Source organism: Ochotona princeps, chromosome 30, assembly GCF_030435755.1.
Source record: "Ochotona princeps isolate mOchPri1 chromosome 30, mOchPri1.hap1, whole genome shotgun sequence".
In the NCBI taxonomy this organism is placed as follows: Eukaryota; Metazoa; Chordata; class Mammalia; order Lagomorpha; family Ochotonidae; genus Ochotona; species Ochotona princeps.
This window is the reverse complement of record NC_080861.1, coordinates 15,839,914-15,866,275: the sequence shown is the minus strand read 5'-3', so window position 1 is coordinate 15,866,275 and position 26,362 is coordinate 15,839,914. Positions and strand designations below refer to the sequence as shown.

Genomic DNA, 26,362 nt, shown 5'->3' with positions numbered 1-26,362 from the left:
AATGTTAACAATTGTAAAGCAGGAGGCAAGTTTTCTTTCCAAGTAGACATGGTGAAATGATCACTTGGGCCCAAAAGTTTATTGGGCCAGGGAAAAGGGAAACATGGCTGAAGGTCAAGTCCAAATGAACACGTACAAAGGACAATTGAAACTGCACAGTCAAGCGAAATGGTGATGGGTCAGGCTTCTTCCTCCCAAGCAGCACTTGTAGCACTGTACTATCCCACCCCGCTTCGGATCTGTCCGCTCCTTCCCTAGAGGCCGCTCTGCTACCCGGCCTGGGGTTGCGGTTGCCCGAGACTCCTCATCTATCACAGAGCTTGAAGAACTTGTCACAGGAGTTGGCTTACACACACACACGGCTCTGCCCTCCCCTCCCCGTGGGGAGTTGCTGCTTGGGGAGTCCTCCTTAGAGAGGTCATGTGTTAATTGAAAACACTCGGCTACACCTACTTGGTGCTTTTTTTTTTTTTAAAGAGATTTATTTATTATTACGAAGTCAGATATACACAGAGAAGGAGAGACAGAGAGGAAGATCTTCCATCCGATGATTCACTCCCCAAGTGAGCCGCAACGGCCGGTGCGCGCCGAGCCGGAGCCAGCAACCAGGAACCTCTTCCGGGTCTCCCACGCGGGTGCAGGGTCCCAAAGCTTTGGGCCGTCCTCGACTGCTTTCCCAGGCCACAAGCAGGGAGCTGGATGGGAAGTGGAGCTGCTGGGATTAAAACCAGCGCCCATATGGGATCCCGGGGCTTTCAAGGCGAGGACTTTAGCCGCTAGGCCACGCCGCCGGGCTCATTGGTGCTGTTTTCAACTGTGAGCCTGTGTGCTGCCTTCTCTTGAGCTCCTCACCCGCCCTCCAGAGGTGAGGGTCTGAGACGTGCCCTCCTGGATCTGCACCGGCCTTTGGTCGGGGAAGAGTAACCGTTACCTGTCACTTCTTCCTGTCATTTCTATGTTGGGTTTTTTTTTTTAAAGACTATGGCAACTTACTAGGACTCTCTAGACCTTTCCAGATGGTTTGCCTGCATTTGAATAGTTAGCAGCCATGTTTGGCATATCAGGTTTTTTTTTTAAAAGATTTATTTTTATTAGAAAGGCAGAGAGGAGGAGATGCAGAGAGAAAGATCTTTCCACTGGTTCATTCTCCAAGTGGCCTCAGTGGCCAGAGCTGAGCCAATCCAAAGCCAGGAGCCAGAAACAACTACTGGATCTCCCACGTGGGTGCAGGGTCCCAAGGCTTTGGACCGTCCTCTACTGCTTTCCCAGGCCACAAACAGGAAGGTGGATGGCAAGTGGAGCAGCCAGGACGTGAACCAGTGCCCCTATGGAATCCTGGCACGTTTAAGGCAAGGACATTAGCCACCAATCTACCGTGCCAGGCCCAGCATCGCATTTATGGACAGCTTTCCAAGCCATGCATTGTAGCTTCAGAGTGATGGCTGTCTTTTGTACTACTAGCTTGTCTATTTGTTTCAATCACATGAAAAACATTCAGTGCACCAGCTGAGCCGAGTGGGGCTTTGGCCACGTGGACTCTTGATGTACCCATTTCAGCTGCTGGGGACTGAAGTATGTGGTCATTTGACAGGGGGAGGCTGGGAGCTGACTGCTGCATTTTGTGGGGGAAGTGCTGGAAGATCAAATTAGTTGGTTAAACTGAGGGTGTTACGAGTGGCTTTGGTAGTTGTTCCAGCTGGGCTCTCTGCTACCCAGAGCTTGGGCAGGGCAGGGGTCTTCCTCTGCTGGCTTCTTCCCCAAGGTTTCCTGACACCCTCTACCCGCTTTCAGTACAACAATGTTGTGTTGTCTAAAGGGTGTGTCCTTTGGGCTTCCCAGCTTTGCTGCGTTGCTCATTTACTCTTCCAGGTATGCAAATGTTATTGATGGAAATGACAGGGGCCTCTTCCTTAAGCCGGGGAAGCACAAGCAGTGTTTCATCTCTCATTCCTTGGGGAAAAACCGGAGAGAGCTGAGTGGATCCGCTTCTTTGTGAATCAGAAATGGGTAGGAAGCACAATGAAGTGGGCACAGGCATCGAACCAGTCAGTGGCGCTTGCTGTTTGCGCACGCTGCTACAGCCTGTGTCTGAATTTAAGGTTCTGAGAGGCCCAAGACGTCCCCTGGATTCCTTTGGGGTTTAAACGTCAGCTGGTGGGCTGGAGAGGTAATGTTGACATGTAACAGGAGCATCTCACCAGGGCGCTGGTTTAAGTCTTGACTGCTTCCCTTCTGATGCATCTCCCTGCTGCTGCGCCTGGGAAAAACTGGGAAGGATGGCCCAAGTGTGTGGGTCCCTGCCACCTACATAGGAGACCTGAAAGATGCTCCTGCCTTTGGTGGCTGTTGTGGCCATCTGGGGAGTGGACCAACAGTCAGTTACATAGGGAGGAAGAAAGACATCTTTCAAGATAAATGAAATTCTTGGTCTTGTTAGTGGCCTGGGAACCAGATTCTTCCATTGGTAACAAAGGTACCAAAGCAGGAGCAGGCCGTGCAAATGGCCCTGCACAGGCATGTAGCACGCACGTGTGTTTGCTCCAGAACACAAGCCTGGCCCCGGCAGTGAGGAAAGCAGAGATCGGGAGCTTCCACGTTTCTGATTAAACACAGCAGTCTTAGGGACATTTCCTCAGTAACACATGGGTTTGTAAGGTTCCTGCAGCTACCCAGGACTGACTCTCCTCCCAGAGCCAGGAATACAGTCCACTCCCTGCTGTCTCCCTGCATCTTTGTCTTGGCTTGGAATAGTAATTTGTGGAATTTATTCTGTCAGTGCTGCACTGGCTTGGGCATATTGACAATAGCATGATTCGGTCTCTTTTTTTTTTTTAATGCAAGGAGGAGCACCCTTCTGAGCTTCACACCTTTGTGCCTGAGCATTTGGGAAGGCGATAATGATCTGCTCTTACATGGACGCGCGCTGCTGTGAGAGATTAGTTATCGATTTTAAGAAGATCAAATTTACTCCTTGAAAATGCTCTGTGTGAGAATTGCGTGGGGGCATTTCATCCCTGTGGCATGCTGGTCGCCCTCTCGCCTGTTAGGGAGTGATGGTTCATAAAACTGCTTCGCATGCATCTGCTTCTGTCCTGTGACTCTTTTCTGGCAGAAAAATCTCTGCTGGGTTGGTGATATTGAGACGTGAAAAGAAATGGAGGAGTCAGTTTTGACATGCCCAGGGCCAGGAAACACCATGGAAATGATCCAGTGGGAGGGTGTATGCCACGTGGGCGTGTGTCCACCTTACACAGATGTTCATTTCACACCTGGCTATGGTCCCAAGGAAGCAGTTTTAGTGGAACCCGTTGTGCTCGCCAGCTCGGGCACACTGCTGTGGGTGTGTCAGTCCACTGTGTTATTTCACATCGTGGCTTGCCTCGCAGGTGTCTGACCATGCTCACCCAGCAGCTCATCTCTTCCTCTGTTGCCTTTTTCTGATCTCCCGTTCTGTGCAACTGACTTCCCTCTTCCCTCGGCCGCACTGTCCTGTTCAGACACCAGGTACACTTGCCTCGGTCTTCGCACTTGCTGAGTTTCTACCCAGAGTGCTTGTCCCCAGGTAGCATTGCTCAAGTCTTGAATCGGGTGTGGCCTTCTCATGAGGCCTTTTCTGGCCACCTGTCTAAAATTAGGAAAGCTCTCAGCTAGTGCTGGTTGCATTCCCTATCTGGTAGAACTTGCTCTCCAAGGTGGGGACCATGGACTTGGGATAAAACACTGAAGTACTCGGAGTGGTGTGCCCTGTGTTTCTGTCTTCGACATCTGCAGGTGTGCCGCCCCCCGAAGCACAGCTCCTGTTACTAGGAGGGACTGGTTAAGAGGCTCTGGAGATGTTTGAACTATTAACTCCTTGGGTTTTAGTCCCTGGGAGGTCAGTCTTCACTTGGGAATTGGTATAACACATGGGACTCTGACTAAAATGCAATGTTTTGCCAAAACGTGAACTTGGGTCTCAAGTAGGCTGGCCTCTTGGATCTGAATGGAAGATGGTTGAGTGAATCCCTGCAGTGAGACGGTGTACCTCGTGACCTGAACACCTCCCAAAGGCCCCACCTGCTCGTAGCATCTCCAGGAGGTTGGAGTGTTGTGGGAGAGGTGGGGAGACTGATACGGACCTGTGTGTGTGTGTGTGTTTTCATTGTGGCTTTGTTTGTGTCTGTATGTGTCGCATTGGGTTCTTTGCCTTTGTCCTCATTACTCCAAATTGAATTGGATATTCACAAAGCTTTAGTCTGTATATTAGAATTTATAGACTTGCTCAAAAGAGTTGCCTTGGGTGTTTCTTTTGCAAACATAATCATAAAATAGTTTGGGCAGAACCAATACCTTCATGTTAAATGGTCCTATTTATTTACCTGGCCTAAGTATTTCTATTTTAAACAGGTTTTCATTGATTTCTTCTCATAGATTTCAATTTTTCTCCATTACATTCCTAAGTGCCCCTTCTGAGTTAATACGATGCATTAGTTTATTGCTATTGCAGATCACGCCTTATTTTCATGTATAATTTTTGGTTAGTTATCGATACAGAGGGCTTGTCTGAGTCCATTATGTATGTGATAGAAGTTCTGAAAATTGCTTTTTACTTTTTTGTGAAACAATCACATATATAGTCAGTGTCACTGTTTCCTTTCTTTCGTGTGCATCTACCTCTTTAAGATTTATTTATTTAGGCTGGCTTCCGGAGCAGCACAAGCTCAGGGCGCGTCGACCTGGCGGCTGCGCTGAATACCCTGCTGGGCCGGCGCGGACTCGCGGCCCTGTCTCGCTGCGGGTTCGCGACCCGGGTGGTGACGGGCCCGGGCCCCGTCGGCCGCGAGCCGGACCCCGATTCCGACTGGGAGCCTGAGGAACGGGAGCTGCAGGAGCTGGAGAGGTACCAGCGCCTCGTCCTCGGGCACTCGGCCTGAAGCCGGCGCTGGCAGCCCCGACACCCCAGGCCGCTGACCCGTCGGGGCCTCCGCAGCCGCCCCCCGTGTCTTGTCCCCCCCCCCCCCCCGAGTCAGAGCGCAGAGGAGGGGTGGGGGTTGTTGGGCCTGCTGGGGACCGCAGGTGGCCTCCCTGGTCACTCAGCGCATCATTTTTTTGTGTAGACTGGGCGCGCTCGCGGGCAGGTGTTCCATTCCAGGGATGCACAGCGCTGCTCCCCTCGGTCCTTGTGGACGCCCGCTGTGATAAGTTCGGCTCCAGGCAGGCTCTTCAAAAAGCAAAACCCCACCTGGCTTCCACGTATGGCTTCTGCCGTTGGTTTTCTCTCCCAGCACCCTGAAACGACAGAAAAAGGCCATCCGGTTCCAGAGACTTCGGAGGCAGATGGAGGCACCTGGTGCCCCGCCCAGGACCCTGACATGGGAAGCCATGTATCAGATCCGGTATTTACATGAAGAATTTACAGAGTGCTGGTCAGTTCCCAGGTTGGCTGAAGGCTTCGGTGTCAGCCCCGATGTGATCCGAAGGGTTCTAAAAAGCAAGTTTGTACCCTCGTTGGAGCAGAAGCTGAAGCAGGATCAGAAAATCCTTCAGAAAGCCAGGCTGGTGCAGTCGGTACTGCAGCTCCAGGGCCCTGCGGACGCAGTAAAGTCACTCTTGGCCAGCCCTAGCCTGGTGCCAGGAGATGAAACCTCAGCCACAGGTCAGGGTCCGGGCACAGTTTTGAGGGTGGTAGAGGCAAACCTGCCTGATACAGGTGCCCCGAGGAGACAGAAGAGGCGGAGTCAAAGCGACCGGGACCAGCAGGAGAGCTTGGTGCCTGGTGCTGCAGCCTTGGGTCGGCAGAGAGAGCTCCCAAAGTCCTCCATGCGTGACAGTCAGCTGTGCAGCAGCAAGGTGCCAGAAGAGCTGGAAGGAGGGGAGGTTCACAGTGAGAACTTTAGCAGCAAAGTGGTGCAGAGAGGGCGGGAGTTCTATGACAGCAATGGAAACTTCCTGTACAGAGTTTGAGCAGGGGCCAGCCCATGGAAACAGCTATGGAACACGGTGGACAAGGCTGTCTGGAACTGCATGTGGATTGGCCGCCTTGGAGTGAAGGAGGTGCCAGGAATGCTGTGTGGGTGGATTGGAGCTTTTCCAAAGCCCTGCTCCCAGTCTGACCCCTGTGCATTGCCCCGGCCACCCTCCTTGTGCAGGCTCAAGGTTGCATGTCGTGGATGTTTCTGTGATACTTGGGCAATATGTATCTGAGGGGAAGTGAATAGTTTACCTCCTGGCCACATTTCCTTCTTGATCAGTGAACACTAGTAGTTCTGGAATTGCCTAGTAAACTGGTTATTTCCTCATGTGTAGAAAAAAAAAAAAGATTTATTTATTTATATTAAGTCAGATATACAGAGAGGAGGAGAGGCAAAGATCTGTCCGTTGATTCACTCCCGAAGCAGCCTCAATGGCTGGAGCTGAGTCGATGCGAAGCCAGGAGCCAGGAACTCTTCTGGGTCTCCCATGTGGGTGTAGGGTCCCAAGGCTTTGGGCCGTCCTCGACTGCTTTACCAGGCCACAAGCAGGGAGCTAGATGGGAACTGAGGCTGCTGGGACATGAATCAGTGCCCATATGGGATCCTGGGGCATGCAAGGCAAGGACTATAGCCACTCGGCTACTGTGCTGGGCCAGTCTACCTCTATTTTTTCCTGTCATGTTGGGTTGGCTACTGACTCCAGTAATCGCTGATTGTAGACTCTCACTTGGTCCTAAAACTGAAAGGGATATACATATATTAAAGTTCTTAAAATAGATGTGCTCTAGGTTTTTGGCATGTAGCCTTGTTGAGGGAATTTTTATTTCTTGATTGCGGATTCTTTTCTGTACAAATGACAATTCAGATTAGAATGTCTTTGTAGTGTTTTATATAAAATCATTCTTTGGAGAATCTACCATTCAGAAGAATTCCCTTGATTTCAAAAGTGGTGTGTGTGTGTTTAAGTTTTTGTGTAATATCTCACTTTTCTTTCTTTTTATCAGCTATTTTAATATTGCTGTTAGTTACCATCTCATTTAATTGGATAATTTATCTGTTGGAAAAAGAGATCTTCTCCTGGTTCACTCCCCAAATGACTGTCATAGCTGGGGCCGGGCCAGATCCAGGAATCGGCAAGTTTCTCTGGATTTCCTATGTAGGTGGCAAGTACCCAAGCCAGCATCCGCTGCCTCCTAGGTGTATTAGCCGGAAGCTTGATTGCAAGCAAACATGGGACATGATTTCAGGCACTGCTGAGAAGTCATGTGGGTGTCCCAGGCAATGGCCTAACCCACTGTGCCGCAGCTCCCATCCTGGACCTCGTTTAAGGTCCTTGGATCCTTGAGAAGCGCCATCTTGCAAGGGTTGAATCTTGAGTACAGTTTTATTTTTTGCCGGGTTCCTTAACCAAGAAGGGACTGTGGTTTTGAAATCTGTAAAAGGAAAAGGCTTGGTTGGCATTGTGACTGTGGTGCTTCATGGCTCTAAAGTTCTGTTCCAAAACCTGATAACTGAAGGGAAATGCGCTGGGTCGGCAGAAGGACCTAGCACCCAGAAGTCTTACGGGACTTGCAATAGTAAGGTCCCAAGCAAATGGAGGAAGATAAGACTGGTCCTTTCAAAGAAGCCCTCTATCACCTATGTCGTGTGCGAAGATCTTCTCCCATTCTGTGGGTTGCCTTTTTACTTTGTTGATTGTTTCTCTAGCTGTACAGAAGCTTCTTAGTTTGATGAGGTCCCAATTGTTTATTTTGGTCTTGATTTCTACTGCATCTGGAGTCTTTTTTAGGAAGTGAGGGCCTACCCCTAAGTGTTCCAGTGTGTTTCCAACATTTTCTTCCAAAAGTTTGAAGGTTTCTGGATGTAGGTTTAGATCTGTTATCCATTTAGATCTGATCTTAGTGTATGGTGAGAGATGTGGATCTATTTTTTTGTTTCTGCAGGCTATCAACCAGTTGTCCCAACAGCATTTATTGAACAGACCTTCCCATTTGCCTGGGTTGTCGTTTGTCTTTTTGTCAAAGATTATTTGGCTGTATCTGTGTGGGTTTCCTTCTGGCGTTTCTATTCTGCTCCATTGATCTTCCTCTCTATCTTTGTGCCAGTACCACGCTGTTTTGATAACCACTGCCCTATAGTATGTCCAGAGGTCCGGAACTGTGATTCCCCCTGCTAACTTCCTGTTCTTCAGGATAGTTCTAGCTATCCGTGGTTTTTTGTGCTTCCAGATGAACCTTTGGATCATTGTTTCCAGTTCCATGAAGAATGTTTTGGGCAATTTGATTGGGATTGCGTCGAATGTATATATTGCTTTTGGCAGTATAGACATTTTAATGATATTGATTTTACCTATCCAGGAGCATGGGATGTTACTCCATCTTTTGAGGTCTTGTTCAATTTCTTTTTTAAGCAGTTTGTAGTTTTCTTCAAATAAGTCTTCTACATTTTTGGTTAGATTTATTCCCAGATATTTCATACTTTTCTCTGTTATTTTGAATGGTATCTTGCTGGTTAAGTCTTTTTCCATCTTGGGGCTGTTCGCATACACTATGGCTGTTGATTTTTGTTCATTAATTTTGTACCCTGCCACTCTACCAAACTCCCGTACAAGTTCTAGCAGTCTCTGTATTGAGTCTCTTGGCTCTTCTACATAAAGAATCATATCATCTGCGTATAGTGAGAGCTTGACTTCTTCGTTTCCCATTTGGATTCCTCTGATTTCTTTTTCTTGTCTTATGGCCTCAGCGAGTACCTCTAGGACTATGTTGAATAGTAGTGGAGAAAGTGGACATCCCTGTCTTGTTCCAGATCTCAGTGGGAAGGGTTCCAGCTTTTCTCCATTCAGTATGATGCTGGCGTTGGGTTTTTCATATATGGCTTTAATTATGTTGTGGATTTTTCCATCTATGCCTACCTTGGTTAGGGTTTTTAGTAGGAAGTGATGTTGGATTTTGTCGAAAGCTTTTTCTGCATCTATTGATACTATCATGTAATTCTTGTTTTTCAGTTTTTGGATGTGGTGTATCACATTTATAGATTTTCGAATGTTGAACCATCCCTGCATTCCAGGGATGAATCCTACTTGATCTGGATGAATGATCTGTCTGATGTGTTTTTGAATTCTGTTGGCTAGGATTTTGTTGAGAATCTTAGCATCAATGTTCATCAAAGAGATAGGTCTGTAGTTTTCCTTCTCTGTTAGTTCTCTGTCTGGTTTTGGGATTAAGGTAATGTTGGCTTCATAGAATGAGTTTGGAAGGGTTGCCTCTTTTTCTATTGTTTTGAAGAGTTTGTAGAGGATTGGGGTCAGTTCTGTTCGGAATGTTTTGTAGAATTCTGGAGTGAAGCCGTCTGGGCCTGGGCTTTTCCTTGTTGGGAGGTCTTTAATCACTGATTCAATCTCTACTTCAGTTATGGGTTTGTTCAGGTCGTTTGTTGCCTCTGGGCTAAGTTTTGGCAAGTGGTAGAAGTCTAAGAACTTTTCCATTTCTTGGTGATCTTCTGATTTGTTGGAGTACAGTGCTTTGTAGTAATTTCTAATTATGGCCTTAATGGATGCGGTGTCTGTTGTTATGTTGCCTTTTTCATCTTTGATGCTGGTAATTCTTGCCTTCTCTTGTTTTTTCTTTGTCAGTCGGGCCAGTGGAGTGTCTATCTTGTTTATCTTCTCAAAAAACCAGCTTTTTGATTCATTGATTTTGTGTATGGTTTTTTTTATTTCTATCTGGTTGATTTCCTCCCTTGTTTTGATGATTTCTTGTTTCCTATTGTGTGTGGGGCTCTTCTGCTGTTGTTTTTCCAGTTCCTGGAGGTGTGTGTTTAGTTCCTGTATTTGGCGCCTCTCTTGGGCCTTGACATGAGCTCCAATTGCGATGAGTTTACCCCGTAGCACTGCTTTGGCAGTGTCCCACAAATTTTGGAATGTTGTGTCAGAGTTTTCATTGGTTTCCATAAATTTTTTGATCTCATCTTTAATTTCTTCTCTGATCCATTGTTCGTTTAGTAGCATATTGTTCAGCCTCCAAGAGTTTCTGTATTTCCTGGGGCATTTTGAATTGCTGATTTCCAGCTTCATTCCGTGGTGGTCTGAGAGGGTACATGGTATGATTCCTATCTTTTTGAAGTTATTTAGGTTTGCTTTGTGTCCTTTCATGTGGTCGATCCTGGAGAAGGTGCCATGCACTGCTGAAAAAAATGTATAATCTGTGGTCTTAGGGTAAAAAATTCTATAAATGTCAACCAAGTCCAGTTGTTCTATTGTTTGTATGAGTTCTGTTGTTTCTTTGTTGAGTTTTTGTTTTGTTGATCTGTCTATAGTTGTTAGTGGGGTGTTAAGATCACCCACTATTATTGTGTGCATATCTATGTCTCCCCTTAAGTCCGTGAGTAATTGCTTCACGTAGCTAGGTGCGTTTGAATTTGGTGCATATATGTTCACAATGGTAATTACTTCCTGATGGATCAGTCCCTTCACCAATATATAATGTCCTTCCCTGTCCTTTTTGATGTGTGTCAGATTGAAGTCCACATCATCTGAAATTAAGACAGCTACCCCAGCCTTTTTTTCTCGTCCATTGGCATGAAATATCTGTTTCCAACCTTTCACTTTCAGCTTCTTCGAATCTCTTCTGGTTAGATGTGTCTCTTGTAGGCAACAGATAGTTGGGTGCTGTTTGATAATCCATTCTGTTAATCTATGCCTTTTGACTGGTGAGTTCAGGCCATTTGTGTTGAGAGTTAAAATTGAGAGGTTGTGATTTTGCCCTGCCATACTTGTTTTTGTGGGTGTTGATATCTGTGTTATTGCCCTTCCTTGTGTGGACTTTAGTGGGGAGACCTTCCTGTTTGCCATCTTTGCTTATGATTCACCTCCTTTTTTTCTGGAATTAGTGCATTTCTAAGGAGATTTTGTAGAGCTGGTTTTGTGCTGGCATATTCTTCTAATTTCTCTTTGCTGTGGAAGTATTTGATTTCGTTCTCAAATACGAATGAGATCTTTGCTGGGTACAATAGTCTTGGTTGACAGTTGTTCTGATTCAGGATTTGGAAGATCTTTGTCCATTCTCTTCTTGCTTGTAAGGTCTCTTCAGAAAAGTCAGCCGTGATCCTGATTGGTTTTCCCCGGTATGTGATCTTTTCTCTGCTTCGTACTTGTCTCAGGATTCTTTCTTTGTCTTCGTTGGAGTGGAACTTGAGCACCATATGTCTGGGTGAAGATCGCTTTGGGTCATATCTGCTGGGAGTCCTCTGACCGTCCTGGATTTGAGCTGGATTCATGTTCCAAGTGTTTTGAAAGTTTTCCTGTATAATTTCGTCGAGCACCATTTGCATTCCTGATTCTTTTTCCGCTCCTTCAGGAAGGCCAATAATCCTAATATTTGATTTTCTGAGGTTGTCTTTAATTTCTTGTATGGTCTTATTGGCTTTGTTCAGACTTGTCTCCAGCTGTTTAATGAACTGGGTGTGTTCTTTTTGTGTGTCTTCCGTTTCAGAGATCCTCTCTTCTGCTGTATTTGTTCTGTTGGTTAGGCTCTCAATTTTGTGCTCTAAGTCAAGGATTTTACTTTTCATTTGTTGTATTTCTGAGGCTATGTGGTTCTTGAATTCCTTGAAGTCCTCCCAATTCTTCTCATTGTCTCTGACATATTTTAACATTATTTTTTTGAATTCCTTGTCTGGTAGATCTTCTATGTCTTCATCTCGCATCTCCGAAATAGACATTGGCTTTCGATCCTTTATTGGTAGGGTGTTGGCACTCTCATCTGGATCATTACCTTTTCTGGTATTTCTTCCCATTGTGTTAGTGTTTCTTTTTTGAGAGACCTAGGCACCAGTGTGCTGAGGGGTCTCCAAGCACTATCCTGTAGAGATCGGAGTCTGCAGGCGTAGAGTAGCAGGGTGTGGGAATTTTCAAGGCACTTTTGGTGCGTCTCCAGAACACTGGACCTCAGGGCGCCACTTCCAGGGCCCAGAGGATTCAAAGCGTACTCTAAGCTCGTCCCCTACAGGTATGCTACCACAGGGCGTGGGGGAGTGAAGGCACTCTCTGTGCGCGCCCCCTGTGCACTGGATCACAGGGCTCGGAGCAAGGGACTATAGGGCGTGGGGTGTTCCAGGTGCTCTCTGGAAACGCCTCCTGCGCAGGCCCGCCCACCCCAGCACTTGCAGGGGACCGACTGCCCCGGCGCTAGCAGGGAACTGCCCAGCCCAGAGGCGTGCTTGGGTTCCTGTGGGATAGCACCGCCCAGCTGAGTGCCAGACCGCAAAGGCACAGGGGAGTATCCAGTGTGCCTTTTGCCTTTCTCCCAGACACAGTTTTGGCAGTTTCAAGGCACTCGCCCTGTGTCTCTAGAGGCTGGAGTCTGGGGGGGGGAGGGGCGGGGAGACGAGCACCAATTGTGTTCAGGCTCTGTCCGTGCCCCTGGGGGGCCAACTCCCGAAGCCTCCAACCCACCACTGTCCCCACCCAACTCACTCAAACCTCAGGTTCTTGCGGTCTGCCTCTTCCTCTGGTGGGAATCCTGGCCGCCGGTGCGTCTCCCGACTGCTGCGTCCGTTGCTGGTCTCCGCGGGTCGCGATGGAGCCTGGAGGCTGTGGCTGGTGCAGGTCCCGGGGGTTGGCGACCAGGGTGGGCAGATGCCGGCGGGTCCCGGTGATTCAGGGTCCTGGTGTCCGCAGCGGGGCAGGTCCTGGCGAGTCCTGGTGACCAGGGTGAGCAGATGCCAGCGGGTCCCAATCACCGCCGGTCCTCACGGCCACAGCGTCTGCGGGTCGGTCTTTGGGTGGGTCGGCGGCTTTCAGCGTCTGCACTCAGAGGTGACTCAGCAGGTCAGGAGCGGAAAGTCGTCTTCCCTGTCCTTTGCTTTGTTTTTCCCTGGTTGCTCTTCCGAGTTGTGTGGATTTTTTTGGCTCCACACTGTCCAGGGAACTTCACGTTCTTCTCCCTGTAGTTCTATGCTGCTCCACTTACGCTTTTGTCGCGTTCTAGCCCTCTCTGTCTGTGAGCTCTCTCACAGTCTTCCTCCTATGTCGGCCATCTTGCGAGTCCTTCCATATCCAGACCTTGCTTTACCTGGAGGGCAGCCAGGGGTTCTAGAGTTGGCTTAGCTGTTAGAGAAGAGCCAGGAGGAGTTATTTCGGGGGAAAGGAGGCTGGAAATGTGAGAAGAGAACTAAAAAATGCCAGGTTTTCGTTCTTTTACAGGAAATGGCAGTACATGTGTTTGCTTGCAATGATTTTTTTCCCCCCGTGCAGGTTTGGCACTTGCCTTGTAAAGTCATGAATTCTAGACTGTGTTAGGGGCAGGATAGAGATTTCCTGGTAGTCACTAGCTTTTCCTTCATAGACCAGACCCCATGCATTTGCGTGCTTGTGTGTTGTAAGAGTTGTGAAAAGCATTTACGGTGTGTTGGAAATTTGCAACGATTGTAGAGGAAACACACTAAGCTTGAAGTTTGCATTTTCTGGAAGACAGCAGGAATTTGCAACAGGAGAGAGCCAGAATGATTTTGAAAAGTTAATCATGGAAATCAACTTGGAAGCTGTCCCAGTTTCAAATTTGGACTTTAGGTCTGTCTTAAGGTTGAGAAAACAGAGAATGAAGAAATCAAGGAAAAGGTCAGTGTGCAGCTATTAAGCAAAATACTGAATTGGATTCATTTGAAAAAGTTCATATTTTATTCAGTTATTGACTTCCAGAAAAAAATTCTGAACAATTTAAAAGCCCTTAATGTGTTAGTTTAGAAACTCTTTTGATCTTCCTTGTTTTTTGGAGTTTCTGTTTTGGAAGAAAAAGAATCAAGTGCAACTTTCACGATTCACTTTCACTTAGTTAGAAATGGTGTGTTTTTCCTTTTGTAAAGGAAAAGAAATGTAATAAAATGACTTTATTGGGTTAAATTTGTTTTTCAAAATACATAACCACACTTTTTTTTTTTGAGCCTCTGTGTCTGTTTTCTTTTGAAATACGGCATTTTTTTCCTCTTTCATACTGTGAAAAATTCAAGAAAATCAGAAAAATGTTTCAAATTAAATGGCATTTGCATGCTGTGTTGTAATTAGCTGACTCTCAAAAAAAAAACTGCAATCATCAGAAATTTTCTGCAGTGCAAGTTGTTGCCACAAATGAGTTGAAGATATTTATACCCTCTTCTCCCTTATATGCGTTTAGTTCCAGTTCAACAATTAGAAACTGCTGATGCATGGGTGAAGAAGTCTCTTCGGGCTGTGCATGTTGGTCCTCGTTGGCAGGGATGCTTGCGTCCCATATTGGAGTACGTGGCTTTGAAAGCCACCTCTGGCTCTGACTCCACCTGTCTGGTGTTGCAGACCCTGGGAGACGGCACGGATGGCTTTGCATCACTGGATTCCTGCCACCCACGTGGGAGAACCAGGTTGAGTTCTCAGCTCCTGCCCTCAGTTCCAACCTGCAGCCGCTGGCAGCATCTGGAGAACATTTTTTATTTGGAGCTTTGTATTTTATCCCAAATATTAATGGAAAGTTAACATTACTTACTTAATCAGTACTTTTTCTTAAGCTTTTTTTTTTTTTTTTTTTTTTTTAAATTAGAAGGCAGAGTTGGGCCCCACGTGGTAGCTTAGTGGTTAAAGTCCTTGCCTTATGTGCGTTGGGGTTTCATTTAGGAACTGGTTTGTGTCTTGGCTGTTCCACTTCCCGTCCAGCTCCCTGCTTGTGGCCTGGAAAAGCAGTGGAGGATGGCCCAAAGCCTTGGGATCCTGCACCTGCATGGGAGACCCAGAAGAGGCTCCTGGCTCCAGGCTTTGGATCAACTCGGCTCCTGCTATTGCAGCTACTTGGGGAGTGAACCAGCAGAAGCCAGGAGCTGGGAGTTTATTCTGTGTTTGCCATGTGGATGCAGGGCCCCAAGGACTTGGGCCATCCTCTGGTGTCTTCCCAGGCATATTAACAGGGAGCTGGATCAGAAATGGAGCAGTTGGGGGTTGAACCAGCACCCCCATGGATGCTGACTCTTTATGTAGCTGCTTAACTGGCTGAACCACAGCGCTGTCCCCTAAACAATGTGTGTGCCATTGGAGGAGTCTGTAGGCACCTTGTTTATAGTTAGGCTTCTGAAAGTGTGAGGTTGTATTTCCACTATGTTTTCCACCCTCAGAAACAAATGTTTTTTGAGTTATTAGGATGATTCACTCATTTCATTAGGTTAAGGCCACATGGGCTTAGGACGCTGTGGAACAGAGCAGCCTTGAGGTTCAAGTGTTCGGCTCAGGGACCATTCAACAACCATCACCGACAGAAGTCTGTAAAGGCCTCGTTGACTTTGCTTTATGGCTTTTCATTTAAGGGGATGTGTCGTAACTGTAATAGAGGCTCATATTCAGATGTGAAGATACAATGCAGAATGCATCTCTATTTGTTAATCAAAGATGGACTCTCAATGAAACTGTTAAATAGATCGTCACAGTAGAATGCTGGATTCTGCTATTCTTCATACTTCCTATGTCAGGATACACTTTAATAGAATGATGGACTGTTTATGAAGGACTATACCATTGTAATGACATGCGGGAAGTCGGTGCGAGGGTGGCGGCTTGGGAGGTGGGGAAAGGAAATCCCAGAACCTGTGGAACTGTATCCTAGAATAATGAATAAGTTTTAAAGATTATTTAGCTTTTTATTTGGAAGGCAGATTACAGAGAGGAAAGACAGAGAACTTGCATCTGTTGGTTCACTCCCTAAATGGCTACAATGACTGGAGCTGGGCCAGGCAAAAACCAGGAGCTTCTGGGTCTCTTACATAAATGCAGAGGCCTAAGGGCCTGGGCCATCCTTCACTGCTTTCCCAGGCCATAAGCAGGGAGCTGGATTAGAATTGGAGCAGCCAGGACATGAACCAGCGCCTGTATGAGATGCTGGCGCTGTAGGTGGAAGATTAGCTTGTTGAGCCACCGCACCAGCTTCCAGGTCTCCTGTGGATTCAGTCTTCAGCGGTGGTAATTGTTTCATGCCGCTCTGTGGCACGTGCTCTTTGCCCCTTTTTTTTTCATTTCGTCTCCAGCTTCGCAGCGTCGGGGATGGGATTGAAACACCCACATTCCTCCTCCTAGATCCTATAGGTTACATTTCCTGGAGCCCTCGTTTGAATTGAAGCAGCTGACTGGGGGAATGCATGTTCTTCCTCCCCCTTCCCACTATCCTGTCACACTAGAGAACTTTGCTAGACAGGGGCACCTTTTCAGGACCCATTGCTTCTTGCTCTACATCTTCTAATTATTGGACAGGCAAAGAGAGGGGCATGAGGGAGATACCCCATTCCCTGGTTTTTTCCTCAGAGGTCTGCAACAGTTGAATGGGACTGTGCTGAATCTGGGTCTGGACCGAAGCTGGGGCTCCCATGTGACAGGAAAGCAGCTGCGTTGAGTGTCTCTGTGCTGGAAGGTGGAGTTGCAATTGGATCCAGCACTCCAACCCAGGCCCTCTGATACGAGAGGGGTTGTCCCAAGAAGTGTGGAGTGCTATGCCACACACCTGCTGCGCTTTATGCTTCTTAGACTCTTATCGGCTTGATGCCCCGTTACCTCGATGGACAGTCTGGTGGAGACTCTTCCCTCCTACCTCCATGTCAGGGCTAGCTGGTAGATCCAGTCTCTGCGTGTGTTTTCCCTTGGTTGTGACCTTGGGAGATGGGGCAGTCGGGTGAAGACACAGGGAAAGGTCGAGAGATCTGCAGGACTGCATGGGGCAGATGGCGTGCGGCTGCCCTTTTTCCTTCCTGTTCCCTTAGCCCTACCTGCTGTGGCCCCATCATCGGGCAGGTGCCATCTTGGGAAAGGGATGTGCAGAGTAGCCAGATGAATGGCTGGCGTCAGTGTGACTGGGCGCTTCCTCCATGTCAGGGACGAAGAAACTGTTGCTCCTGCCTTGGAATTTTCCGCAGATGGCAAACTTGGCATTTCTAGTCGCCCCCGGCGAAGTAAATATTTGGAACAAAACCTTGTCATGTTGTTCCTCAGATTCTGTTAATATTCTGTGTTGGGTTAGTGGCAAGGATACATTCCTCTGACGCACCAGCATGATTTTTAAACAAAACCTGGAGGTTTGAGACCGGCTGTAACGTGGGGGCGCGGTCTGTGATGCGCGGCTGGAGTCTGCTGCATCACCCATGCCTCATTACCGGTGGGACCGACCCTGGAGGGTGGCCTTTCGCCCAGAGATGAGGCACAGGCGTGAGTGGGTCATGAGCATCCCACCGATAATGGGAAATTAAGAGGTTTTGGACTTCAAGCTATTGGTTGTGAATTCAGATGACAGCCATTAAGTCCTGACCGTGGGGCTGGATGGGTCGGCTCCTGGGTGAGTTGCCTGGTTTAGTGCCACTCCTGAGGTCCTGTTGCCGGCTGTTACCAGAGCTGTCGTCTGCTGTGATTTCGGAGGGGTTCTCCTTTCTACTCAGAATTTAGGGATGAGTGTGTCCTTGTTCTAGAGTCCTCGTGTTTAATTGCTGGCCATGTGAATATTCTGTTTTGAGCTTTATCAGCACTTGGATGATCAGTGGCTTCTTAGGATTTTGTACCAAACAGCTTCTTAACATCTTGAAGATCAACAAGGCCCCCATTGATCAAGTTTGGAAATGAACTGTTCGGTGATGCCACGCCCGGATATCAGGCTCCGAGCTAAATAAGCGTTTGCCTGCATGAGCTAACTTAATCTTCGTGATGGCTTTGAAGAGCCAACAGACTTCTTTAAAGACCGGGAAATTGATACTTGATGAGGAAGCGTAAGTAACTTGCTCGAGGTCACCAGGCTCCAGCCTGGCGGAGCTGGAGAAGTGGTACTTGCACGCCTTCCTGCTAAGGTCTGTGGATCACCTGCCTTTGCTTGGAGGAGAGTACGCCTCTCAGACATCCAGATGTGCTCCCCTGGGCTCTTAATATGCAGGCCAATTGACTGCTTCAAGAAGTAGGTTCTTTTTTTTTAAGATTTATTTATTTTATTACAAAGTCAGATATACAGAGAGGAGGAGAGACAGAGGAAGAGCTTCTGTCCGATGATTCACTCTCCAAGTGAGCCGCAACGGGCCAGTGCGCGCCGATCCGAAGCCAGGAACCAGGAACCTCTTCCGGGTCTCCCACGCGGGTGCAGAGTCACAATGCATTGGGCCGACCTCGACTGCTTTCCCAGGCCACAAGCAGGGAGCTGGATGGGAAGTGGAGCTGCCGGGATTAGAACCGGCGCCCATATGGGATCCCGGGGCTTTCAAGGAGAGGACTTTAGCCGCTAGGCCACACCGCCGGGCCCAAGAAGTAGGTTCTTAACGCCTGCACACTCCACACAAAAAGATGAAAAATGAAACTATGGTGGTGGTGGTTCATTGAGCCGCAGACAGGTGGTTCTTGGACCACACACATCGCCTCTCTTCAGCAGGATGATTTAAAAGGGATGTAGTGGATCTTCGATTGTCCGTATTCCTATTTGTTCCCTACCAGTCAAATCCAGAGAATCGCCTCGAGTTACCGTGGCATTTCAGAGTAACCCGAAATGCGTTTCTTTTTAAGGATTTGATTTGATTTGAAAGCGTGAAGGGGGCCCTTCCCGTCTGTTTCACTCTCCGACAAATGTCTGTGAATGCCAACTCTGCGTCAGGCTGAGGCCAGGAGTGGGACTCCATCTATGAATGGCGGAGACCCCACCCTGAACCATCTTCAGCTGCTTTCCCAGGTGCATTCACAGGGAGCTGGCTTGGGAACAGAGCTGTTGGGACTTGCATAGAAGCGCTGATACAGGATGGCAGTGCCACACATGGTAACATAAGGCCCCTCACCACAGTGCCAACCCCAGTAACCCCACATTCTGTTCTCTGCCCTTGTTCCCAAGTTACTCTGCCAGCCCTTTGGTGCTTAGTGAAGTTGTGCTGTACTTTCTGCTGAAGATCCGGGCTTGGACTCCTGGGATCATGCGGGCTGTGGGCAGAGCTGTCTCTGCCTTCCAGCTCCTGGCAGGAGATTGGCGTCTTTACAATGTTCTGTCTCGCCTTGTGATTACCTTTGAGTGCGGTGTCACTCTACTTTTTGAGTATATGTGTGTCTGTCTCCAGCAATATCATTAGCCATCTAATGCTGGATTGGGAGATTTTTTTGTTTTGTTTTGTTTTTAACTGCCGGGGGCAGTTTGGAGATAACAATTATCAACTTAATGAGCCTGCTGTGGCCAATATGATGGTATAACAGGCTAATCCTTTACTTGCAAGTGCCAGTATCCCATATGGGCACTGGTTTGAGTCCTATCTGCTCAACTTGTTTGTTTTTTTTTTAAATAGATTTACTTCTGATGATGTTTACATAGTTAAGAAGGATGCATGCCCATGTAAAACACAGATCAGGGTGGGGGAGGGTCGAGAAATGGGAGAAAGTGGGGAGTGGAGGGGAGAGGGTGGCTTCCAGCAGCCCACCCGCATTAATACCTGGCAGTGGGGGGTGACCACCTGCTTGCATTCCAAGGTCTTTTTAAAAATGAGCCTGGTGTAGACTTACTGAATTTTGAATCTTGCCCGTGGTTGCTTTGGCAGGGCTAGACAAGGTGATTTCAAGGGTGTGCATGCTGGATGCCCCCACCCCTGAGCTACAGGGAGACACTGATCCCTGCAGCTCTCGTTTCTTCTTGACATGACACAGGAGATGTTTTGCCAGGCACCTAGTGGGTCTGCAGCAGATTGTTGCCGGTTGAGTGACAAACAGGCCTGAGGTCAGTGTTGCCTTGTGGTGCCTTCACTTTAGCAGAAATGAAGTATGTAGACATTTGAGTCATACGTATTTTCAGGTAGGGTATGACTTTTTTAAAAGGAAGTTTATTTTTTACTGGGAAGGCAGACTTGGAGAGATGGAAAGATCTTTCGCCTGCTGGTTCACTCCCCAAATGGCTGCAACAGTTGGAACTGAGCCAGTTCAAAGCTAGGAGCCAGGAGCTCTCTTCAGGTCTCCTATGCGAATGCAGGCCTAATGTTTTCCCAGGCCACAAATAGGGAGCTGGATGGGAAGTGGAGCAGCTGGGACATGAGCTGGAGCCCATATGGGATTCTGACACTTGCAGAGGGTGAATTAACCAACTAAACCTTCATGTCAGGCTGATGAGCACTTTTGAACAGGTAATATGTATGCCTGATTCGATGAAAGACACATCTGTCCACCACATTGTGTCCTTTCTCTGGCCTCTGCTGGGTGCCCGCATTGGCAGTCATGCTAAGTAGCTTTAGTGGGGCCTTCCCCAGAGTATTTTTGTATGTAGATTTTAGGCCACTAGGAATACTTAGATTCTACCCTTTGATCCAGCTCTCTGGGTGCTGTGCCACAAGTCCACACCTAACTTTTCTTCACCTGGCTTGTTAGCATAGGGTTTTCCGCATTCATTCATGGAGGCCCTCCTCCTGGTTCTCTCACGATTTAGTTCATGTTCCATTTTGTTGGGTCCTGAGATTCATTCAAGCCGTCCCACACCGTCCCATCCTTGGTCTTGAAGCATCCTGCTGCAGTGACTAACCAGGACTCTGACCTTTGACCCGAGTGTGCTTGTCTGGTGGAGATGTCCTGAGAGCAGTTTGCTGGAGAGCAGCGTGTGTGTTTGTAACCATGATGACTGTGCCACGGCACTCCGCTCAGGGGCCCGGCCGCCTGTGATTCCTCTAGTCCCCTTTCTCTGATGCTGTTGACGGATTGGATCCCGTGCTGTAGGATTTCACCAATCTTACGGGTGAAGGATGGTGTCCAGACAAAGGTAGAATTCACATGGTTTTTAGAAGCATAGTTAACTGCTTTGTGAAAGTTGTTATGGGCCATTTACATTTCCTTCTTGGAAACTGTCTGGTTATGTCTAGGCCCACTTCAGTAATACTTTGTACTCTAATTCTTTGGCCTGTTGGCTGGTTTGTTAGTTGGCTGCCTTGTAGGATTGTGGAATTTTAAGGTAATTCAGTGCGCTGAGCTCTGCCTTGATGGGTTTTGAATTTGGAACCCCTGGATCATTCCTACTCATGGCCACAAGCTTGCATCTTTGCTGCTCTGTGGCTTTCTCGCATCTTTGATCCATTTGGGGTTTCGGAATGGAGAACTGAATGTTTGCTTTTGCAGGAGGCTGTGCGGTTATCACCCACACCATTTATCTTCAAATTCTGCGTCTTCCGCCTTACTTGGATCGCATGTTCATGGAGGTTGAGCTATGTCAAGTCTTACTGGGTTCCTTAGCTCATTCATTCATGTAGCAAGCAGAGGCTCCACACTTCATAAATTAAACAATTACTGTATGCCAGACTTCGGGATATAAAAATGGGTGTGAAAGCATCTCCGAAGACAGCACTTGGAGTATCATTCCGATCTCAAGGCAATGGAATGAGCCAGGCAGAGAGAACCAGGCTGGCACTTCTCTCAGGAAGAGTGGGCCGAGGGTTGCCAGCGGTGGGGCTGGGGGCATGCTGGTAAGGGTAGCACGAAGTCCAGAGGTGGTCCATGGCGTGCCAGGGCAGGTTGGGTGGTGGTGGTTTGGATGGGGGGAGGTTGAAGAACTTCTGATGTCCCTAGGGTATTGCAGGGGACAGTTGTTGGGAATGTCCTTCAGGGAGGGTCTGGGATCAGGGCAAGCGGTGGTGGTATGTACATATCTTTATCCCTCCTAGCAGCTGAAGGAAAATGAGTCAGAGATCCCCAGCTCTTAGCTGTGTTCTGCAGGTCAGCTGTTGAGTTTGATGCCTGTTGCTTATTCTAGACTACTCCGAGCTCCCGAAGCCGAAGTCTCACTTTGCTCCCCCACGGAACACCCAATTCTGCGTCTCCCTGTAGCCAGAGACACCTCAGTGTGGGGGCCCCCGGTGTTGTCACAATCACGCATCACAAGTCGCCTGCAGCCGCCCGAAGAACCAAGAGTCAGTACCCCGGCCAGCTCCACGAAGTCAGAGAGGTAGGCGTTGTTCTCCTGCCCCACCCCCCCCCGAGTGACCCGAGGGCCTCCCTATCCCCTCAGCACACATCCCAGCCACCCAGGCTGAGCCTCTACTGGAGCTCTAGGGTCATGGGGGCATGCTTATAGAAACACAGTTATCGGTGGGAGTGCCGTCTGCTCAAATCTCCTTGCTCATGGTGTAGACACAACAACAGAAGATAAAGGGGAAATGAGACAAAACTGAGCAGTAGGGAAGTATTGGGCCTGCGTCCCTCTTTTCTGCCCTTTCCCGGGTTACCTTCCCTGTGAAGGGTTTGCCCCCTGCTTCCTGTCAGGGATGCCCTGCATGGCAGGTGAAGAGCAGAGAAGAGGAAGTCTCACCTTTGCAATGTGTTGCCTAAGAGCAGGTCTTTCGTAAGAGCTCAGGACTCCAGTCTCTGCATCTGTTAAATGGATTCCCAGCTTCTCAGGAAAGACCCAAGAGTCCCTGGGGGAATGTCCAGGAGAGGTCTCAAAACCGTGTCTTGTAAGGGAGACCTAAGGCCATTTTTGTTTGAGAGGCACTCTTGAGGGAGGGAAGGCCATCAATCGATCCATTGGTCTTACATTCTGGTCCTTTCTGCAAATGCCAGCAAAGCTCTGGCCGAAGCCAGGAGCCAAGAACTTGGCCCAGAGCTGTCATGTGGGTTGCAGGATCCTGGCACCTTGAACCGACTGTTTTCCAGCAAGGAGCTGGAGTCAGGAGCTGGGATTTGAAACCAGATCCTCAGATACAGTACAAGGTGTCTGTGCTTCTAGTTAAACACCTGCTCTAGTCTTACTTTGGTAACCCTGGGAAGTCACTCTTTTGGGACTGCGAGACCATCGTCCTTTGCAGCCGTGACAGAGGACAGACTGTTGGTCTGGCTGCCTGAGCTGTGTGAGTGCTGAGCTTTGCCTGCTGTGCATGGACTCAGGCTGGTATTCTGAGATAAGGCCAAGAGCCCTTCCTTTGTGTCCCACAGACGAAGTCTGGGGTTTTGGAGTTGCTTGAGTGGCCTGCGTTCTCTACTGGATTTTGTGTCACCGCCCGGCAGTAGTGCTCTGTTGGCAGGCTGTCTTGCGCTGCTTCTGGAAGCGTGCGAGAAATGCTTTCTCTTCTTGTGACTTTCTTGTGACTTTTTGCGCCCCCTGCACATATTCTGAATTGTGTATTAAAGGAGAGGCATGGTTTGAAGATTCTGGGTGAGTTTTCAGGTAGAATACACACTTTGAAATAGTCACTTTGATGTATCATAAAGAAAAAGTGGCTGTTTGATTTTGTTTCATTGGTTGAAATCAGTGACTGCATACCTTTTGGTCTTGCATATCACCCTTTTAAAACCCTGCATTATAGAAACATTTTAAAGTATCTATGAAATAGGATTGTATAACCTGTGTCTATCCCTTGACTTCAGCAATTTCAACTTTCTGTTCTCTTATCTTTCTGGAAAGAACTTCTTTAAAACATGGGATTGAGAGAGGATGATAGTTTTCGCTCTTCATAACAGTTGGGGCAGCGAGCCAGGAATGCTGGCCAGGTCTCTGACCTGAGGCCGTCCCGGCTACTTCCCAAAGTTACATCAGCAGGAAGCTGGAGTCAGGAGCCGGACTGGGGCTCAAACCCGGGCACTCAAATATGGGTATCGTAGCTGCCAGGCTGAAAGTCCCCTGCCCCCTGCTTTGACTTTTATTTTTGCTCCACCCTGCTTTTCCTTTCTTGAGGATTTTAAAGTCTGTTACTGCATAACTTCTCAAGTGTTGATGTGGCAGGAATTTCCTACAAAATGTAATTACGGTACTGTCATTTCACTTTTATATAGACCTCTTTACAGTGTATCTGATAAGGCCTTTGAGACTATTATGTTGAAAAGAGGGGGGGCAGTTGAAAGTTCAAGATATTTTGACAATTTGTCTTTTTTTAAAAAAAAAGTATTGCTGTAAATGATAAGAGCCTGAATACTTGTGTTCAGTGAGCCGTGGCCTAAAATAAAAGTGCAGCTACTTTTAATGAGCTTTAGTAGTAGCTGATTCTGAAAAGTCAAATTTTACATGAGTAAGTCTGTATATGCAGATGTGTTTTAATATTTAGAGTATATAATGCAAGTATAAAGAGTATACAGAAGAAAATTAAAATATTCATAGTCCTATGTTCCTACAGATAACTGCTTTGAACCTTTGAATTTACTTCTGCATTGTTATTTGATCTGAAAAGATTTTTTAAAGATTAATTTATTCTTATTGGAAAGTCAGATTTACAGAATGAAGGAGACACAGAGAAAAATCCTCCATCTGTTGACTCATTCCCCAACATTCCTGCAGGGAGCTGGATGGAAGTGAAGCAGCAGAGACAGGAAGTGGCACCCCTATGGGATTCCAGTAGATGCAAGGTGAGGGTTTAGCCACTAGGCTATCGTGTCAGGTCGTGAGAATTAATTTTTTGACATTTATCTTTCTGAAAGAGGTAGAGAGAGAGGTCTTCCATCCATTTTTTTTCCCAGTTCCAAATGGCTATGATGGCTGGGGCTGCACAAGGCCAAAGTCAGGTGCCAGAGCTTATGCCAGGTCTCCCTTCTGAGTGGCAGAGGCCCAAACACTTGTGCCATCTGCCATTGCTTTTCACAGGTCTTTGGTGGGGAGCTGGTTCAGGAGTGGAGCAGCCAAGATGCAAACTGGTGCCCAGGCGGGATGCTGGCATTGCAGTTGGTGGTTTAACAATGCTACACCACAGTGCCAGTCCCTGCAACTTAAAGTGAGACAGACATAAATGTAGAAAATTTTAGGGTGTTGGGCCCCTCTAGGATAGTTGCAAGTTTCGGTCATCAGATACCATATCCACTTCACTTCCATTTGGAGAAGGGTGGCTGTTCTGGGATGGTCCTCATTTTGTGATGTGTTTAGGGCCACCTTGGGACATATTTGAGCAAATGCCATTCATACCGGAGAGTTCTGCAGGTATTAACTTCAGAGTAGAATAGCCTCTGCTTTTTGATCCCACTGTATTAATCTATTAAAGTAACGGTAATAAAATGAAATCGTATTTTTATCCCAGCTGTCCAGGATAGATAAAACTCCGGCCACTGAAGCACTGGAGAAAACCATCACGCACAAGACAGATGAACCTGAATATCAGAATAAAAGACAGATAGCCCAGCCACAGGCAATAGAATAAATATTAAATGGGATGCTACAGCATGGGCAAAAATAATGGGCCAATTTCAAAGATTAAGTGGTTATCATCCATAATGCAGAGCCTTGAGATACCAGAGGTCAGAACACAACGTCCTCATGCGGAGGGGATGAGCGAGGGGACTGGAGACTGGCGTCATCCCGGGGAACAGTGACCCCAGGCATGCCTAAGTGTTCATACTCTCAGGGACTAGGGCCTGCTTTTTTTTTTAAGTGTCTAATTTTTAAAAACCAAGTATTTCTGTAACAGTTATGTTTAAAATCTAAGAAATCTATTGGCTGTTTTTTTTTCCAAAGCACATAGCTTCATTAATTTTTAGGTTATACAAGCTATGTTTTCTACTTGGATTTTATCATGTGCTCAGTCCTGGGCTCCTGGCTTTACTTGTGCTGTCCTCTGGTCAGGGCTGTGCGGTGGAGAGCCTTTCTCTCAGTTGGGAAACTGAGACATTATGAGGTTAAGATAAAGCTAAGTGCAGCAGCAGGGCTCATGCAGAGAGCTGTAGGCGATACAGTAGGCCTCCTTGTTTGGAGTTGTAGTTTGTGTTGGTCAGCGTTGGTCTGAGAATATGAGATAGAAAATTCTAGAATGGAACAGTTCATGAATGTTCAGTTGCTTGCTGTTGTGGGGTGATACAATCTCTTACCTCCTCCTGCATCCCTGGTGTGTGGGTCATGCTTTTGTCCAGGGTATCCACGCAGTATACCCTGCCAGCCCGTTCGTCACTTAACTGTCTTGGTCATCAGATTGTGGTATCTCAGTGCTTGTATACAAGGAACTTTGACTTATTCGTGGTCCCAAAGTGCAAGATAGGGGATGCAGTGGTGGTACCCAGACATAAACCATACAAGGACAGATGAGCTCTTGGACTAGGTGGCTGTGCTGCATGGCAGGCAGGAAAGAGAGTTGAGTCCTCTGGGTGGATCTGAGTGTACCCTGGGGGTCTCAGAACACGCATCCTGTGTGTATCGAGGGGTGGCTGGATGTTACGGCTTACGTGGTAGAGGTTTCCTAGGCTGGCACCATCTCCAGCATCTTCCTCAGGGACATCTCGGCTCTTCACAGGGACCTTGCTGTGGAATCCACCACACGGATTCTATTCTCCAAGTGCTCTCTCCTAATGGAACTTTGAGCACATCTGCAGAAGACATAGTGGAAGTATCTAGATTCCTGCTGGATGGAGTAACTGGTGGTCATAGTTGGCTGGGTGGGTGAGGCAGAGAAAAGCACCACAAGAGGTCCCACGTGTAGGGGTGGTTGATGTTCACCCTGAAAGGTTGACCCTGCAGCCACGTAGG

At 47.7% G+C, this 26,362-nt stretch overlaps 2 protein-coding genes across 3 annotated transcripts in view; both read left to right on the top strand.

Moving 5' to 3' along the window:
• Positions 1-26,362, top strand: part of OSBPL10 (oxysterol binding protein like 10) — a 177,035-nt gene that overhangs the window by 79,732 nt on the left and 70,941 nt on the right. The window contains exon 4 of one of the 2 annotated variants that reach the window (XM_004588256.3): positions 21,683-21,874. The exons of the other annotated variant lie outside the window; for it this stretch is intronic. Within the exon in view, the coding sequence (XP_004588313.2) occupies positions 21,683-21,874 (192 nt within the window). The remainder of the gene's footprint in view (positions 1-21,682; positions 21,875-26,362) is intronic. 2 annotated transcript variants of the gene reach the window in all.
• LOC131478357 (neugrin-like) lies at positions 3,197-6,210 on the top strand. Its single transcript, XM_058657241.1, has 3 exons — positions 3,197-3,340; positions 4,677-4,879; positions 5,265-6,210. The coding sequence occupies exons 1-3, from the start codon at positions 3,197-3,199 to the stop codon at positions 5,941-5,943; spliced, it is 1,026 nt and encodes a 341-aa protein (XP_058513224.1). The 3' UTR covers positions 5,944-6,210.

Excerpts from the sequence above, each read along its gene's own strand:
- LOC131478357 (XM_058657241.1), top strand. The coding sequence starts at position 3,197 with ATGGAAATGATCCAGTGGGAGGGTGTATGCCACGTGGGCGTGTGTCCA. Across the intron at positions 3,341-4,676 it reads GCTCGGGCACACTGCTGTGG|GCTGGCTTCCGGAGCAGCAC; the intron begins GTGTGTCAGTCC and ends TTATTTATTTAG. Across the intron at positions 4,880-5,264 it reads GAGCTGCAGGAGCTGGAGAG|CACCCTGAAACGACAGAAAA; the intron begins GTACCAGCGCCT and ends TTTCTCTCCCAG.